Source organism: Trachemys scripta, chromosome 4 (assembly GCF_013100865.1).
Source record: "Trachemys scripta elegans isolate TJP31775 chromosome 4, CAS_Tse_1.0, whole genome shotgun sequence".
NCBI lineage: Eukaryota > Metazoa > Chordata > Testudines > Emydidae > Trachemys > Trachemys scripta.
In genome coordinates this window covers 115,173,380-115,192,501 of record NC_048301.1, presented here as the reverse complement: position 1 = coordinate 115,192,501, position 19,122 = coordinate 115,173,380, and the positions used below count along the sequence as shown (strand labels likewise).

Sequence of the window (19,122 nt, the reverse complement as noted above, 5' to 3'; positions counted from 1 at the left end):
GGTTTCTTTTGGCCCAATCCTCTAACTTGTCTAGGTCCCTCTGTATCCAATCCCTACCCTCCAGCATATCTACCACTCCTCCCAGTTTAGTATCATCTGCAAACTTGCTGAGAGTGCAGTCCACGCCATCCTCCAGATCTTTTGGTCTTGAATCCAGCCTGTTCTTCCTTAAGTTTGGCATCCACTGCCTCTTTCATCCTGTCTAGTATCACACTACAGAAAACTCTCTCTACAACAGAGAGTAGTGTAACTCCTCTCCAGTTGTTGTAGTCTTTTCACGCTTTTTAGGTATTCTGACAATATTTTCACTAGTCAGGAGAGGTCTCTTTTCCCCAGGGTTCATTGAATAACCATGTTAATTTCATTAGAAGGGTGGCACTTTTAGCATTTCTGCTGTGGTTTGATCATCTCCCACCACTTTGTTATTTTTCAACTTCTTGATTGAAGCTTGTGCTTCTGACATCTCTATTGGACCCATGCTAATATCAAGGTGATCAGATTTGCACATTCCATTGAACTTTGGGGTTAAAGTAGGGCTGTGTCTGTTGAGGACTTCTTCAAAATGCTCTGCTAAGCTGTTTTTATTTGTTCTACCTGAGCTGTAAGCGTTTCTCCATCTTTGCTTTTCATTGACCCATTTCCTGTTTTGCAGTTTCCACGCCATGTTTTAGTGATTTGGTAAATGACTGTGGTTTCCTACCATAGCAGCAGCTTCAGCTTCAGCTGCCTGGTCTGCAGCACATCTCCATTAATCTTTCCTTGCATTGCTTTTCACTGCTTTGCCTGCATTCTTGTTCTATTTTTCTTTTCCCCATGATATCCTGGGTCTTAGCATTCAGGAGATTTCCTTTTAGTGCTTTTCTTTCCTCAATGAGACACCACGTTTCTTGGCTTTATCCAATTCTTGCTCTATGTTGATAGGCAACTGTGACTGCTGCAGCTTAAAATCAATATTGAATCATATTGTCTTTGAAAACTGCCTGTTTCTCTTCAGATCCAGTCAGTGTCTTACGTTCCTGTGCCTCTAGAAGTGTCACAAATCTGTGGTTAGTTCAAGCTGGAATTTCTCACAGTACTCTTTTGTCTTTAGTTCTGTACTGTTGAATTTCTTTGTCGCTTTTTGTTTAAAGCTGATCTTAATTTCAGTTTGGCAATGCAAAAATTCTAGTTATCTCAGCCATCCGCTGCTTGATATTCCCTTGTGTCTTGGACAGATGACCTGTATCTCAAGTTTATGCAGATGTGACCACTCTGGTTTTTTTTGTTTGTTTTGCTATCTGGCGAATTCCATGTTTCTTTGTGTACGTCTTTATGGAAGACCAGGCTGCTTGCAACAACTAGCTCAGACACCAAGCACAATGTAATGACTCTTTTGCCATTTTGGTTGATGATTCTCAACCTACACTTCCCCACTGCTCTTTCCCTTCCTTGGTTGTCACATCCTAATTTAACATTAACAATAACTCCATCACATGGATTAAGTCATGTTTTGGTACTCTCTCAATCATAGAGTCAGAGAAATGTAGGGTCAGAAGGGATCTCAAGAGGTCATCAAGTCCAGCCCCCTACACAGAGGCAGAACCAAGTAAACCTGGACCATCCACACGTGTTGGCCAACTTGTTCTTAAAAACCTCCAATGATGGGGATTCGGCAATCTCCCTTGAAAACCTATTCCAGTGTTTAACTACCATTATAGTTAAAACGTTTTTCTTAATATCTAACCTAAATCTCCCTTGCTGCAGATTAAGCCCATTGCTTCTTGTCATACCTTCAGTGGACCTGGACAACAATTGATCACAGTCCTCTTTATAACAGCCCTTAACATATTTGAAGACTGGTATCAGGTCCCCCTTTAGTCTTCTTTTCTTAAGATTAAAGATGCCAATTTTTTAAAATTTCCTCATAGCTCAGGTCAGTTTTGTTGCTCTCCTCTGGACTCTCTTCAATTTGTTCACATCTTTCCTAAAGCGTGGCACCCAGAATTGGACACAACTGAGGCCTCACCAGTGCTGAGTGGGACAATTCCCTCCTGTATCTTACATATGACATTCCTGTTAATACATCCCAGAATGATATTAACCTTTTTTGCAACTTCATCCCATTGTTGACTCATATTCAATTTGTGATTCTCTAGAACCACCAGATCCTTTTCTGCAGTACTGCCACCTAGCCAGTTATTCCCCATTTTGTAGTTGTGCATTTTGATTTTTTTTCCTTCCTAAGTGAAGTACTTTGGACTTAACTTTATTGAATTTTATCTTGATGAATTCAGACGAATTCTCTAATTTGTCAAGATGGTTTTGAATTCTCATCCTGTCCTCCAGTGTGCTGGCAGCCCCACCCAGTTTGGCGTCATCTGCACATTTTGTAAGCATACTCTCCACTCCATTATCCAAGTCATAATGAATATATTCTCTTACAACACAATACAATATTTATTATATTATACGACATACATATATGGTGACTTATTTTATATGGCACATTTGACATTTTGAAAAACACCTAGACCTGTGGAGTGACATTTCCATTAGAATAAAAAATAATTTTAAATACAATTACCTGGTGGAAGCTGAAAACAGAGCTCTCTTCAGCTTAGTACTGTGCAAACTTACAAATGTGCTTTAATTTTTTGCATTGTAAGTAGCTGTGGGAATATAGGCCCACATTAGTTTTGGGTGAACTATGGTTTTAAACTGAGCTGAGCTATTAGCATGAGAAATAGGCCCAAAGGATGCGACCAAAAAGAATGGGATCATGAGGAAGAAGAGTTGTTGTATTAAACTTGTACTGACCTTTGAAAATACCAGTTTTATCTTATTTTTGGTTTGGTGAAGTAACATAAATAAAACACGGTTAACTGGGAACCAGGTGTAATAAATAATTGGCTGCATAAGAAACTTCTTCATCTAGCCTTAGCTAAGGTCTGATAATTAGCAATGATATCACTGGTTAAAGGGTATAAAAAAGTAATCTCTGAAAGGGTTCATTGCTAATACCTGCCTAACCCAGTTGGAGGCGACCAATATGGGTTAAGCACTCCATTCTTGATCAAATGCTTATAAATATTTTTCCGAGTGGTAGCTGTGTTAGTCTGTATCAGCAAAAAGAACGAGGAGTACTTGTGGCATCTTAGAGACTAAAACATTTAGTTGAGCATAAGCTTTCCTGGGCTAAAGCCCACTTCATCAGATGCATGCAGTGGAAAATACAGTAGGAAGATATATATATACAGAGAACATAAAAAAATGGGGGTTAAAGTGCATGAAGTTGAGCGTGTACATAGAAACCTTTGCAGGATTGGGGTCTAAATGAGTTCTGTTCTCAGTTTCCATCTGATGCTTATATTTAAAATATAAGTAAGACTTTGCAAGAATAAGGGCTGTAGTGTGGCTCCATCTGGAACACTGGCTCTCTAGTGCTGCTTGTTACTGCTGGGGGGGGGGTCTATGACAAATGACGACAAGCTGCTGCCCCTGTTCCTCACACAAACATTGTGTGCGTATCGCACTGATGGCTTTGTAACATTCATCCCAGCCTCAGGTCACCTGCAGGTTTAACCTACTGTAAATGGTGGATTTGATGTAACTTGAAGTTGTTAAATCATGATTTGAGGACTTCGGTAACTCAGCCAGAGGCTAGGGGTCTATTACATGAGCAGATGGGTGAGGTTTTGTGGCCTGCAATGTGAAGGAGGTCAGACTAAATGATCATGATGGTCCCTTCTGCCCTCAAAGTCTAGGAGGCTGAGAGATGATGCAGGCAGGTGCTTGGCCCATTTCCTGTTTGTGGTTGAAGGTATTTGGCTCATTTAAGACCATAGCCTGGCCAAGTCAGGGTCAACCATGGCAGTTTTGCTCCTCTAATTTTTCAACCTCTCGGGTACTTTTTCACTTGCACAGCCACTGACACAGTCTGACTGCACCTTGTCCCTGAACTGAAAGCACAAAAGTTTACATTCGTGACCAAACATGTACAGCTGGCCCAAAAGAAACACACTTTTTGGGCATGTCTACACAGGAGCTGGGAGCTATAATTCCCAATGCAGGTATTCAGACACCAACTCTGCTTGAGCTAGCACCCGAGAACAATCCTGCCCAAGAACCCGGGTACATATTCAGGCAGCTATCTCTACCTGTTGCCCATGCCACCATGGCCACACTCCTATTTTTAGCACACTAGCTTGAGCAGAGCTTGCACGTCTGCCTACCTGCACTGGGAAACATGTTCCCAGCTGCAGTGTAGACATGTCCCTGTGTCACAAGCTAATTACTCCTGTCCTCCCGTATTTTTCCTACACGTACACAGTCCAAAAGGGTCTTGGTGGTGAAATTCATCCTATTGCACTGCAGAAGGAGCACCACGAAGAAAACACAGAAGAGGAACAGAACTTTCCCAGCTTATCAATAAAATCAAGGTGAAATTATTTCAAGCTGAGTGAATAGACAGGAAACAGGGGCTGCTTGTAAATGTGAACATGTTTTCTGTTGCGACAGTAGTGAGCCACAAGCTTCCTTCTGGGGTGAATTTTAAAAGTCGAATTCACCCCAAATTAGCTCTCTTCAGCAATGCACGGTAAGCACAGACTGAGTTATATTTCAATTGAACTAAATCATATTAGATACAGCTTTATGAAGAAATTCTAAATCTCTTATTAGGAGAGAAGAGGAGGTCTGAGCTGTTTGTTTTCTTCTAGAACTAGAGTGGCTGTAATCTCATAATTGTGTCTTTATTTAATCTCCAGGTACATGTTTTGTATTTAAACCTTAAGGAAGAAAAGTGTTGTGAACATTGCTCTAGTTTGCAAACATCTTTGCAGATCTATGTATGGGAAAAGTAAAACTGTAGTCCTAATGTAAACGTGTGAAGGAAGTTGGGATTCAGAAAAACACTTAAAACAGCATTTCAGTCCTTTTGCTGTGCACTTTATTGTCTGAAATCCATCTTCAAAACTCAGGGCCTCTCCCTAAGCAATTGGAATTTTTTATAATTCCCCCCCCCCTAAACTATTTAGCAATGTGTTCAGGGGAAACATTTTAAAAAGCTCCTTTTGGAAGTTTTGACCCAACGGCCTCACTTTTATTTTACCTCTCTGGCTAAAGAATCGCAGATGCCACAAATTCTCAACTTTTTCACACACATTGACAGGAATCTCTCAGTCATGGGCCACTTTCAAATTTTTAAAAATGGAATTTTAAAGTTATTTCCCATTTTTGATCAAAACTGAAAATTTATGTTCCAACAAAAGCTGCAGCAGCCTTTCTGGGACACAAGGATTTGTTCCAACTCAACCAAGGAACTCTGCTGCACCAGCGCTCATATTGGTGACTGTGAGTACATTCCTGGGGTGCCTCAGAAGCAGTAATGACAGGGCTTCCCTGGTTTTTGACAGGGCTACCTGCCAGTGACCAAACTTCTCTCATTCACACACTCCTCCAAAAATAACATTTTTTTTCAAGTTAGCCCCTGGGTCAGAACCGTTATTTGGAACCCGACTGCTTCGTGTTATCACTGCTGGGTTAAGTGCAAAGGACACAGCCTCCACATTCCTCTAAAAGCTTTGAGTGTCAACTAAGAAAGCTGGGGCATCAGTTAACACTTTCTCCCCCGGAGTGTAAAGATTTACACAGCACTAAGATGATTTTCACCACCTCTGGGGTTTCCTTAGCTCTGCTGGTCTTCCAGCTCTGCTCTCAGGACACTCAGCCAGTCCCTTTCCACTGTTTTAAGCCCTAAGCAGGCACCATCCCCTCCCCATTTTCCCTGTGCCCCCTATCCCTTGTCTATTGCTCCACCTCCACTGACTGGTCCACTTTCCCCTGTAAACTATAAGCACTCTGTTTGTTTGTTTTCTCTCCTTTTTTGTGGGGGTGAGAGTCTGAGCAGCATGTCGGGGTTGCCAGAGGGGTCTGAATCTCTCCACAACGCACATGAGAGATGGAGAGAGAGAGCGTGAGTGGGGCAGACATGTCCAGAGGTGACAAGAAGCAATGTGTTTAAACTGCAGCAAGGGAGGTTTAGGTTGGACATTAGGAAAAAGTTCCTAACTGTCAGGGTAGTTAAGCACTGGAATAAATTGCCTAGGGAGGTTGTGGAATCTCCATCTCTGGAGATATTTAAGAGTAGGTTAGATAAATGTCTATCAGGAATGGTATAGACAGTATTTGGTCCTGCCATGAGGGCAGGGAACTGGACTCGATGACCTCTTGAGGTCCCTTCCAGTCCTAGAATCTATGAATCTATGAGACTTGGCATTGCCTTAAAATCACCTAAAATGCAGGCTCTTGCACTTGGTATTTCAGATTTTTCTAGGAGAGGGCCCCTGAAAACCTCACCTCCAGTCATAGGTTTGTAGCCTTCCCACAGCTCCTTCCTCTTTGCTGCCTACAGTCCTGAGGTCATGAAACCACTTGAACAAAACCCATTTAACTGGTTACATGAAAATATTTTTTGTTTTTATAATTGCATCTTTCTAGCTGCTCCTGCAATTTTATGATGCCAATAGCTGCATGACGCTGTGTATTGCTTTCTGTGCCCTACAGGGCTATGCATGCCATTAATTTTTCAACAAAGAAAAAATAAAATAAATAATGCACATCTTAGTTTAAATCCTCTAATTTGCCATTTGAGATCCTTCCTAATATCCCATGATGAGTGGAGGGAAGTCGCTAACTGACGTCCTTGTGCAGCGACTGGGCAATATGCCGTCATATGAGGCCTGTTATAAAAATCAAGGAAGCATTGAAGATCAGTTTTAATTGGAGATGTTTTAGTTTCTTTATTGAGAATATAGCCATTTGCTCAAAGCTTTTCTGTTCTTCCTCCTAGATTTTTTGTGTGTGCTTCTGTGTTTGAGCCCCGAGAAAACTGAAGGAAACAAATCAAACAAATCTAATTGGTAGCTTTCTAGCTAATGGTAAATTCATCACTCCCTGCATTTTGACTTGGAATGGGGTAAATTTAATCTGAAGTAGTTATAGTTTATCCATTCAGTTCCAAGCCAGCACTGGTTCTCAGGACACAGGGGCTGATACTCCAGAATCTGATGCACAGATTCCAGACTGTGCTAGGTTATTTTCTAATTTAGGTATCCTCACCCCAAGGTTTGGAAATACATTCAGATGCTAAATACTATTCTAGCACCTTTCATCCTAAAACTGCAACTGGCTTTACAAACAGTAACTTAGCTGCATAACACTCCTGTGATTTAGATGAGCACAATTGTCCCCATTTTACAGATAGGGAAAATGAAGCACAGGAAGACAAAACTAGCTATCCAGTGAATAACTTGTGAGGAAAAGCACTGAGGAATTATAAGCCCCAGTGACCCGCTCTCACCACTAGGCTACACTTATTTCCTCTACATGGGAATTACAGTTGTTATTCCATATTAACTATTAATAATGGGACTTTACATTGTATTTTAGGTCCCCCCCCCCGATACTGGTGATGGAAAACCAAAGCAGCATCAGTGACCTGCTTGTAAGTGCCTTTGACAACATTCTTCAAGATGACTTCAAAAGATTTAGAGACAAACTATCACACTCTGACTTTAAGGGGAAGGGTCCCATCCCCCGAGGTCAGCTGGAGAATGCCGACAAAATAGACACTAAGAACCTCTTGATGAAATTTTATGGTGCAGAGACTGCAGTAGATGTAACGGTAGATGTTTTCATTCAGCTCAATCTCAGAGATGCTGCTGAAAAACTCAGAGAAGAAAGAGAGAAAGGTAAGAAACCTAAAGTTCTTAAAACCCGGGGGAGTCTCCCCCAGGGCAGCAGGAGCAGAAAGAGAAACTGGCTGATGGCAGGAGTGACAAATTCTGAATCCCAGCTGGAAATGAGGGGGACTCAGATCAGAGATGCCCACAGCAGATTCTCTGACCTGCTCCACTCCCTTTTTACCACTCAGTCAGCACAAGGGGAGCACAGGAAGCCTGTAACTCTCCATCTGAGGAAATCCCTAGTGTGGGGTGTCCCCAGTGGGTGTAGAGCCAACAAAACAGTGCAGAGAGTGTCCTGGACAGAGAGGTGGGGAGGAGGAGTAGCTAGAATGCATCCCCAGCCGGGGGACGCTTCCTTGGGGACCTTGGTAGCTGGTGCAAGTTAGAACAGCTCCCAGGCTGCTGTAACCTGTGCTGCAGCTGAGACATAGAATTGAGGATCTGTAACTGGAAACTGATCACAGCAGAGATTCTGGCCCAGTAGATTCTCACCAAACAGCTGACTGGCCCTGTGACAGTGGTCCCAGTAGGAGCCAGTTGAGGTCATTCAATTAGGATGAACAGCAAACAGAATGGGGCGGACAAACCCCAAAAGCTGGCAGATATTCCAATATTCCAATTTACCAAGCTAGCCTGAAACAGCTTCTGTATTACCTCACCAGTTACTCAGAAGTCCAAACAACACAGTTTCCTTAAAGTACCCAGCCTCAGCCCTCCATCCAGGTACCCACATCAAAATATGATGAAGATTTCTGAAAATCTTGTTCCATCATAGAAAAGAAAAGGTTCTCCTGATCCCAAAGGACCAGCCACACCCCCAGGTCAAATTATAACTTAGATCTTATCCAAAATACATGCTTATCACCAATTCTTATTAACTAAACTAAAAAAATTTAAAAAGAAAAGAGAAAGAGAGTGTTGGTTAAAAGATCAATATACATACAGACATGAGTTCAATTCTTGAAGTCCAGATACATAGCAGAGATGATGAGCTTGTAGTTGCAAAGAGTTTTTAGAAATAGTCCACAGGTTATAGTCATAGACTCATAAACTTTAAGGTCAGAAGGGACCATTATGATCATCTAGTCTGACCTCCTGCACAATGCAGGCCACAGAATCTCACCCACCCACTCCTGTAACAAATCCCTAACCTATGTCTGAGCCATTGAAGTCCTCAAATCATGGTTTAAAGACATCAAGGTGCAGAGAATACTCCAGCAAGTGACCCATGCCCCATGCTGTAGAGGAAGGCGAAAAACCTCCAGGGCCTCTGCCAATCTGCCCTGGAGGAAAATTCCTTCCTGACCCCAAATATGGCAATCAGTTAAACCCTGATCATGTGGGCAAGACTCACCAGCCAGCACCCAGGAAAGAATTCTCTGTAGTAACTCAGATCCCACCCCATCTAACATCCCATCACAGACCATTGGGCATATTTATCTGCTAATAATCAAAGACCAATTAATTGCCAAAATTAGGCTATCCCATCATACCATCCCCTCCATAAACTTATCAAGCTTAGTCTTGAAGCCAAATATGTCTTTTGCCCCCACTACTCCCCTTGGAAGACTGTTCCAGAACTTCATGCCTCTAATGGTTAGAAACCTTCATCTAATTTCAAGTCTAAACTTCCTAATGTCTAGTTTATATCCATTTGTTCTTGTGTCCACATTGGTACTAAGCTTGAATAATTCCTCTACCTCCCTGATATTTATCCCTCTCATATATTTATAAAGAGCAATCATATCTCCCCTCAGCCTTCTTTTGGTTAGGCTAAACAAGCCAAGCTCTTTGAGTCTCCTTTCATAAAACAGGTTTTCCATTCTTCGGATCAGCCTAGTAGCCCTTCTCTGTACCTGTTCCAGTTTGAATTCATCCTTCTTAAACATGGGAGACCAGAACTGCACACAATATTCCAGATGAGGTCTCACCAGTGCCTTGTATAACGGTACTAACACCTCCTTATCTTTACTGGAAATACCTCGCCTGATGCATCCCAAGACTGCATTAGCTTTTTTAATGGCCATATCACATTGGTGGCTCATAGTCATCCTGTGATCAACCAATACTCCGAGGTCCTTCTCCTCCTCTGTTACTTCCAACTGCTGTGGCCCCAATTTATAACCAAAATTCTTGTTATTAATCCCTAAATGCATGACCTTGCACTTTTCACTATTACATTTCATCCTATTACTATTACTCCAGTTTATAAGGTCATCCAGATCTTCCTGTATGATATCCCGGTCCTTCTCTGTATTAGCAATACCTCCCAGCTTTGTGTCATCCGCAAACTTTATTATCACATTCCCACTTTTTGTGCCAAGGTCAGTAATAAAAAGATTAAATAAGATTGGTCCCAAAACCGATCCCTGAGGAACTCTCTAGTAACCTCCTTCCAGCCTGACAGTTCACCTTTCAGTATGACCCATTGTAGTCTCCCCTTTAACCAGTTCCTTATCCACCTTTCAATTTTCATATTGATCCCCATCTTTTCCAATTTAGCTAATAATTCCCCATGTGGAACCATATCAAATGCCTTATTGAAATCGAGGTAAATTAGATCCACTGCATTTCCTTTGTCTAAAAAATCTGTTACCTTCTCAAAGAAGGAGATCAGGTTGGGTTGGCACGATCTACCTTTTGTAAAACCATGTTGTATTTTGTCCCAATTACCATTGACCTCAATGTCCTTAACTACTTTCTCCTTCAAATTTTTTCCAAGACCTTGCATACTACAGATGTCAAACTAACAGGCGTATAGTTACTCGGATCACTTTTTTCCCCTTTCTTAAAAGTAGGAACTATGTTAGCAATTCTCCAGTCGTACGGTACAACCCCTGAGTTCACTGATTCATTAAAAATTCTTGCTAATGGGCTTGCAATTTCATGTACTAGTTCCTTTAATATTCTTGGATGAAGATTATCTGGGCCCCCTGATTTAGTCCCATTAAGCTGGTCGAGTTTGGCTTCTACCTCAGATGTGGTAATATCTACCTCCATATCCTCATTCGTCATCCTACCATTATCCCTAAACTCCTCATTAGCCTCATTAAAGACTGAGGCAAAGTATTTGTTTAGATATTGGGCCATGCCTAGATTATCCTTAACCTCCACTCCATCCTCAGTGTTTAGTAGTCCCGCTTCTTCTTTCTTTGTTTTCTTCTTATTTATAGGGCTATAGAACCTTTTACTATTGGTTTTAATTCCCCTTGCAAGGTCCAACTCTACATGGCTTTTGGCCTTTCTCACTTTATCCCTACATGTTCTGATCCCAATAAGGTAGCTTTCCTTGCTAATCCCTCCCATTTTCCACTCCTTGTAGGCCTTCTGCTTTTTCTTAATCACCTCTCTGAGATGCTTGCTCATCCAGCTTGGTCTACAACTCCTGCCTCTGAATTTTTTCCCCTTTCTTGGGATGCAGGCTTCTGATAGTTTCTGCAACTTTGACTTGAAGTAATTCCAGGCCTCCTCCGCCTTTAGATCCACAAGTTCTTCAGTCCAATCCACTTCCCTAACTAATTTCCTTAATTATTTAAAGTTAGCCCTTTTAAAATCAAAAACCCTAGTCCAAGATCTATTTTTGTTTATCCTTCCATCTAGTTTGAACTGAATTAGCTCATGATCACTCGAACCAAGGTTGTCCCCTACAACCATTTCTTCTATGAGGTCCTCACTACTCACCAAAACCAAATCTAAAACGGCATCCCCTCTTGTTGGTTCTTCAACTACTTGGTGAAGGAATCTATCAGCTATCACATCCAGGAAAATCTGAGCCCTATTACTAGTAGTAGCACTTGTCCTCCAGTCTATATCTGGGAAGTTAAAGTCTCCCATGATCACACAATTCCCATTAGTGTTTACTTCATTAAAAAGATTAAAGAGGTCTCCATCCATATCCAAATCGGATCCCGGCGGTCTGTAGCACACCCCAAGCACTATCTCAGAGGAAGCTCTAGTAGCTTTCTTTCCCAGTGTGATTTTGCCCAGACAGACTCTGTCTTATCCATTCCATCACTTCTTATTTCTTTACAGTCTACCTCATCATTGATATATAATGCTACTCCACCACCTTTGCCTTTATTTCTGTCTTTCCTAAACAGCACATAGCCTTCAATACCTGTACTCCAGTCATGACTACTATTCCACCATGTTTCTGTTATCCCTATAATATCTGGTTTCACTTCCTGCACCAGTAGCGCTAGTTCCTCTATTTTGTTACCTAGGCTCCTCACATTAGTCTAAAAACATCTTAATTTTTGCTGTTTGGCTTCACTGACATTCTTTACCCAATTAGGCACAGACATTCTACCACCAGTATCAATTATTAGACTGGTATCTACACAACCCTTCCTCCTTACGTCCATTATCTTACCCATGGCTGTATCCTTTCTTACTTTGTTTTCTTCCTTCTCAATGTTAAATTCCAGCGTGGAGATTACCTGGACATCTCCCAACCATCTCCCCTAAATTCTTAGTTTAAAGCTCTCTTAATCAGTTGTGCCAGCCTCCATCCTAGAAGTCTATTTTCCTCCTTACTCAGGTGAAGTCCATCCCAAGAGAACAGTACTCTGTCCATGAATGCTTCCCAGTGGCCATACATCCCAAAGCCCTCCTTATAGCACTGCTGCCTGAGCCATCTGTTGATCGCCATAATCTTGTCACACTTTTGTCGCCCTTCTCTAGGAACAGGCAGAATCCCATGAATGCTTCCCAATGTCCATGTTCAGTGTGATTCCAGTCAATGACTGGGATCCAAATCCGTGTGGCTTAGGTTTCTCCAGCATGAAACCAGAAGCAGATCTGAGATAAAAAAGGATCAGGTCCCAAGGCTTTTATATATTTCCAGAAGCCTCTTGACCATTCAGTCCCGGGTGAACAATATGCTTCTGATGTGACTCCTTGTTTCCCAAACAGCACTAACAATTAACTATGCAGATTAACACAAGGTAATTTTAGTTTGTCCATTAACAGTTCATATACAGTTTACCACAAAATTTAAGAGACATATAAACAATGCCAGGTCTAATGGCACAAGGAATGTAGCAGAAAGCGGAAGGGGAATCCCCAGCTAGCAGAGAACTGGCCTAGGCTTCTCCTGTGCCACCATCTCGTGCAGTCCCTAGCACAGCAGGCATGGAACGAGCACTATTGTGCTCCAGCAATTTCTGCAGCTCTACTGGCCACTTGGGATCACAGCCGGCTGGTGTAATTTAGAACAACCCTCAAGCTCAGACCATTTGAGAACTAGCCCCAGCCTCAGGATCAGGGAGCTGCAACTGGGGGAGGGCAGGAGGGGGGAAGAACAACCAGACACTACTGTGGCCGCAGCTATAGTGCACAGCAGAGCATCTACCCCCTAAGGGAGATCTTGGGTCCTTTTATTCTTGTTAGTTGTAGTTTCTAAACCTTTTTCCTGTGAGGACAGCCTTTAAACATCAAACCAATCATGAGGGGTGAAAGGATGAAGCAGCGTCTGCATTTCTGTAGCTGGAAGCTGAAGGGACCTAAATACACCCAGTGGACTTAACAACAGAATTACATAGATCTGTTTGAGATGTACCTAAGGGCTAACCCTTCCTAGAGCCTGGAGGTCAGCTCTGTGCATGCTGCTGCATTTGTGGTGGGCATGGGATCCATAGAGAGAGGGAGGTGAGCTAGGGCAGAAAGCTGAGGAGAAGGAGTAAGGCCAGAGCACGGCCAGGGAGGGGGAAACACATTATCTCCCAAGTCCCATTGGACACGTCACTAACTGGCCTGGGGCTGTATGGGCTGTTTATCAGAGCTCCATCCATGCAGGTGGATCCCTGGGACAATGTGGCTCCATTGGAGTTGTGCTGCCAGGGAATGGGGGGAGCAGGGGAGGGGCACAGGGCACGTCTGCACATATCAGAGAGATTTTTGCATCATCATCATAATTGAGCCTCCTTGGGCCAGTGTGGTGCCTCTTGTGGTGACAGCAGCAGTAGGGAACTCTGATTTTGCTGGAAAAGGGAAACTGCTAAGGGACAAATATTAACTATTGTTTAAATTTGTGAAACTTTGACATTTTACATCATTTTAACAAACAAAAATATTGAAAAACATAATAGATAAATTAGGTGACACTCATGTTTCAATAGCCAATGTTTTGTGAATTCTTGGATCAGAGAAATGCTTTGGAAAGACGGGTGCAAATGCTTTTAGGCTTAGGAAACTTTTGTAAGCCTTGCTCCTGGCCAGCAATGATCAAAGAGACATTCAGTCCCTTATTCCCAGCAACCACAATCTTCTTGAGCTGCCTGGCATGCATGGGAAGTGTGACTAACAGGGTACAGCACATTGTCAACAGAAAATTGGGTTTTTGTCAAAACAATTCTTTTGTGTGAAAATTGTCAGCATTCCATGGGAAAAACAAACTTTTCTTATGAAAACAGAAAAAGTTTGCTTCTGAAATGCTGCTGAAGTGCTGTATGGGAGTCATAGTTCAGGTGTCTCATGACCCCTTTCTTCTCTATGGGCCAGGCTCCCTCTCTGGACTACATGTCCCATAATACTCCATGGTGGCTCAGCAAGAGAGAAAACCATGGTGCATCATGGAAGATGTAGTCAGGCTAGGGAACTTGGCCCATAGAGGAGAATGGGAGCATGAGACAAACAAACTAAAATTTCCATAACACATTGCAGCAGCATTTTTTTTAATTGAAATTTTGGTTTTCAGCCAAAACTTTTTGGTTTTCAAGGTTTTCTGTTTGTTTTGTTTTTTTTCCTACCAAAACCTCAAAATTTTCCATGTTGGGGAAAAACAATAAAAAAATAAAAATATTCTCCCATGTGTGCTGCTCCTGCTCAGCAGTCAGATGTGAAGGGGAACAGGCTCAGAGCTCTACCTCCTCTCTGATTTTCATTGACCTTTTGGGGTGCTGGTTCTCCCATGGTTACAGTCCTTCTGCTCCCCTGAGAGCAGGTACTGCAATTATCTCTGGTTCTTGGGTGGGAATTACAAGGATGTGCGATTAGGACCCTGCCTTCTCCCTCTGCACCTGTGTAAATGCCAGGTCCAATCTAGCTCTATTATAACAATAGCATCAGTGACACTGGTTATGGTGAGGTGGCAATGCCATGATAAAACCCTGGGTAGGATTTTCTAACTTGTGCATGTAAAACAGCAGGGCAGATTGGCCGTGGCTTTAGGTTTTTTCTCCTTTCCTCTGTAGCAGGGCCGTCCATAGGGGGGTGCAGGGCCTGGGACAACACCTCCCTCCACCCCAGGCCCCGCCCCCATGCCAGCCCTTCCCCCAAGCCCCCACACCGGCTTCACCCCCTCCCCATCCTCACTCCACTCCTTCTGCCAAGCCCCCACCCCCTCCCCCAAGTGATGCTGGGAGCTGGTAGGGTGGGACAGAGTGGGGTGGGCTGGAGCCGGATTGCTATGTCCGCTTCCCACTGGTGGGTGTGGGGACAGGCCTGATGCCTGCTGCTGGTGCCAGGCCACCTGCTAATCCCTTGGGCCTCCCTGGACCCCGCATCCCCCTGAAGTGTGGGGCACCCCAAAACATGGGTCTCGGGGCAGTTGGCCTGGTCCATCTTATGGATGGGATGGCTCTGCTCTGCAGTGTGTGTGTCCGGGATGCTAGGCAGGATTATCAGGGTAATCATTTCCCTGCCATTGAGGGTGCCTCAAACACTGGTGCACCTCGGTCCCTCTTATCCTGTGCCTGTGGCACATAATAGTCTAGTCTTCTGTGGACTGTAATACTCTGGTCTGATTTTGGTTGTTGGGTTTCATGTGCTGGGGATGGGTGTTGTTGGTTGCCTGTGATGTACGGGACATCAGACTACATGATCGAGTGGTCCCTTCTGGCCTTAAAAGCTATGGTATTATTGCAATTAGATTTTTCAAAGGAAAAGGAGAAAACAGCAAAAGTTGAAGAAGAAGGAAGAGGGAACAACAGACAAGGGGATCTGGGACCACGTGCAGAGATACACCACGCCAAGGAGCAGGGAGAAGAGTATCCCTCTCTGAAAGACTCTGGTAAGACTTAGAATACTGCATCCACCTCTTAGTCCAGTTATGCCGGGTGGATGCATCCCAAACAGAGGGAACTCAGAGAACAACAATAAATGTAATTAAAGGACTGCACAATTGATCTACGAAAAAAGAACAAATAAACTAAACTGTTATGTTCAAAATGTTATAGAGGGATGAATCCCACATGACACATGCAGGGGTGTTTCCTAGGAAGAAGCCATTTCCTGTGCACTTAGTGGCTCAATTTACACTGTATTAGGAATTGTGTAATGACCATTTCTAGAAATGGTTCACATGTGAATGCTGCTAAATCAATTAATGCATTGTGGTTGGTCTGTGTGCTCCTACTCAGGCTAGAACATGTTTTTATTTTCTTAAAGTGTGCTCATATGGTTTAGCCCTATGCACACAGCCTGTAGACTGGTTTAATGGTGCCCGTGGCCTAAAACATTTTAAAGCATGTCTTTCTAACACAACTGAACTGCTGCTAGTGTGCTGTACGGGAGTCCTAGTTCATGTGCATTCTTTCTTCTTTCCTGGCCAGGCTCCCTCTCTGGACTACATCTCCCATGATGCATCATGTGGCTTAGCAAGGGAGAAAACAATGACGCATCATGGAAGATGTAGTGAAGCTAGGGATCTTGGCCCATAGTGAAGACCAGGGCCTTCATAAGCAAGTCAGCTGTCCACTGAAACAGTGGCACTCCATGTCCCACCCTGCACTACTTAGGATTAAAGATGGGCCCAGTCCAATCCTGTCCTCCAGTATTTGGAGTGGCAGTATCAAGGAGTGGGGGTGCAGGGTGAGGCAGAGAAGAGTATGTAGAGGTGAGAAAAACAGAAAGGGATTAAAAGAGCTAGCAAACAGGAGAGAAGAGAAAACACAACCAAGGGGCAAGAAGAGAAGTAGTTTAAAATGACAAAAGAAGACAAAAGTGGGAGGAGAATAAAGAATTAAGATAGAAATTAGAAGAAAAAATCAGAATGAACAAAAAACAAATGAGCCAAATTATCCTTATTCAGAAAAACACTTAAGCAAATTCTTAACTTTAAGCACATGCTCAAATCTCATTTATTGTAATGGGACTTAAATCTGTGCTTAATTGCATTGATGAATCAGAACAAAGATGATAGAGGATCAAGGACAAAATAATTAAACTATAAAAGATGAGACTATTTTTAACCTGTGAAATTCTAGGAAAATATCAAGTCACATGATGGTGGGAATGCTGGGTGAAAGGGGAGGGGGAGAATGGAAAGAGTAGAATGCCACCAATATTTTGTCCTGTCCAACTTTTGGATATAACCGATAAATGGCAGTTCACATGACCTTTGTTTGATCAACTGTACTCAGTACGTCTAATGCTTCATGCCATTGTCATTGAATTAGATTACCAGAAGAAGTATAGAGAACATATACAAGAAGAATACCAAATAATAGAAGACAGGAATGCTCGCCTGGGTGAATATGTAAGTCTAAACAACAGATACACAAAACTGCTTATTGTAAAGGAACATCGGCAGCGGGAGGAGAAAGAACATGAAATAATCACCAGAGGAAGGAGACATGCAGAGTTGATGGCTCAACAAACCAGTCACACTAAGATTAGTGTTTTATTTGACCCTGATAGAAATCAGGAAATCCCAAGAACTGTTGTGCTGCAGGGAGCTGCTGGAATTGGGAAAACAATGACAGCAAGAAAGATCATGTTGGACTGGGCAGCTGGGAAACTCTATCAGAAAAAGTTTGATTATGTTTTCTATATAAATTGCAGAGAAATAAACCGTGTTACTGCAGAACAAAGTGTTGCTGATTTGCTTTTAAACAATTTTCCTGATGGAGTAAGACCAATTAAAGAAATCTTTAAGAAGCCAGAAAAACTCCTGTTTGTAATAGATGGTTTTGATGAATTGAGTTCCTTGCTAGATATTGATGAAGTTAGTCTGTGCACTGACCCATTTGAGAAGAAGACAGTGAAAACCATCCTGTGCAGTTTACTGAGAAAGAAAGTTCTTCAAAAATCCTTCCTACTAATCACTACAAGACCAACTGCTCTGGAGAAACTAAAGCAGAATTTGAGGTTTCCATGTTATGCAGAAATAATGGGATTTTCTGGAGAAGACAGGAAAGAATATTTTCATAAATTCTTTTGTGATGAAAAGAAAGCAACACAAGCCTTTAATTTTGTCAAAGAAAATGAAATGCTCTTCACCATGTGCTTTGTCCCCATTGTGTGTTGGATCATCTGCACGGTTATGAAGCAACAGATGGAAAGAGGGGAAGATCTTGCACAAACTTCAAAAACAACCACCTCGGTATATTTGCTCTTTCTGACCAATTTACTAACTGGTCATCTCACTGGCTCAATACAAGAATCTAAAACTAACCTGTGGAAGCTTTGCTCATTGGCTGCAGATGGAATTTTAAAACAGAAAATACTGTTTGAAGAAGGTGACCTGAAGGAACACAATTTATCCTTGTCTAACATTCAGTCTCTCTTTCTGATTAAAAGTATTTTTCAAAAAGATACTGAATGTGAGAGTGTCTACAGCTTCATTCACTTGACCTTCCAAGAGTTTTTTGCAGCTCTGTTCTATGTGCTAGAGGAAGATGAAGAGACAATGAAAAAATCATTGACTTTTAAGAAAGATGTGAACCACTTGCTAAAAACTTATAGAACATCTAAAAATAATTATTTGATGTTAACAGTACGTTTCTTGTTTGGTCTCTTAAATAAAGAGAGACGAAATGACATAGAGAAAATGTTAAATTTTAAAACAACCTCTGAAATAAAGCTGGATTTATTGAAGTGGTTTGAAGCAGAAGCTAAAAACATCTCCTCTCTGCCCTATAAGACCTATGAGGAACTGTGTGACCAGCTTGAGTTGTTTCACTGTTTGTATGAGAATCAGGAAGAAGAGTTTGCGAAAAGCGCAATGGATAATTTCCAAGAAATTAGACTGGAACACATCAGGCTTACAACAATGGATGAAATTGCTCTTTCATTCTGTGTAAGGAATTGTTGTAGTAAGCAGTCACTTTACCTATGTAATTGTACGCTTGGGATTGGAGAACAAGAAGAGGGATGGAGAGCAAAGCTACGGAAACGATTATTTCCTCTGTAAGTATCGCAGTTTAATATAAATCTGTAAATCCTTAGAGTGGCATCCGTCATGTCACCATTATAATGCCTCCCTTTCAGAGATTTATAAGATATTTGCAGATTTGTCTTGGTCTTTCCCAGTAAGATGAGGTTATGCTATCCATCTGGGCCTGGTCGGGTCGAGGTAGCTGGGTCAGAAAACTTCATGATTCCAGAGAAGGCAGGAATTGGGAAGCAAGGGTTAAGCAGAAGGACCCAGAAACAGCTGGGACCAGTTAGCTTCCTG

At 42.3% G+C, this 19,122-nt stretch overlaps 1 protein-coding gene across 1 annotated transcript in view; it reads left to right on the top strand.

Moving 5' to 3' along the window:
- The first annotated feature begins 17,050 nt into the window (after positions 1–17,050).
- The window catches only part of LOC117876521 (NACHT, LRR and PYD domains-containing protein 3-like), a 38,294-nt gene continuing 36,222 nt past the window's right edge, over positions 17,051–19,122 (top strand). Inside the window, exon 1 of the mRNA XM_034768784.1 lies at positions 17,051–18,857. Within this exon, the coding sequence (XP_034624675.1) occupies positions 17,095–18,857 (1,763 nt within the window). The 5' untranslated portion in view covers positions 17,051–17,094. The remainder of the gene's footprint in view (positions 18,858–19,122) is intronic.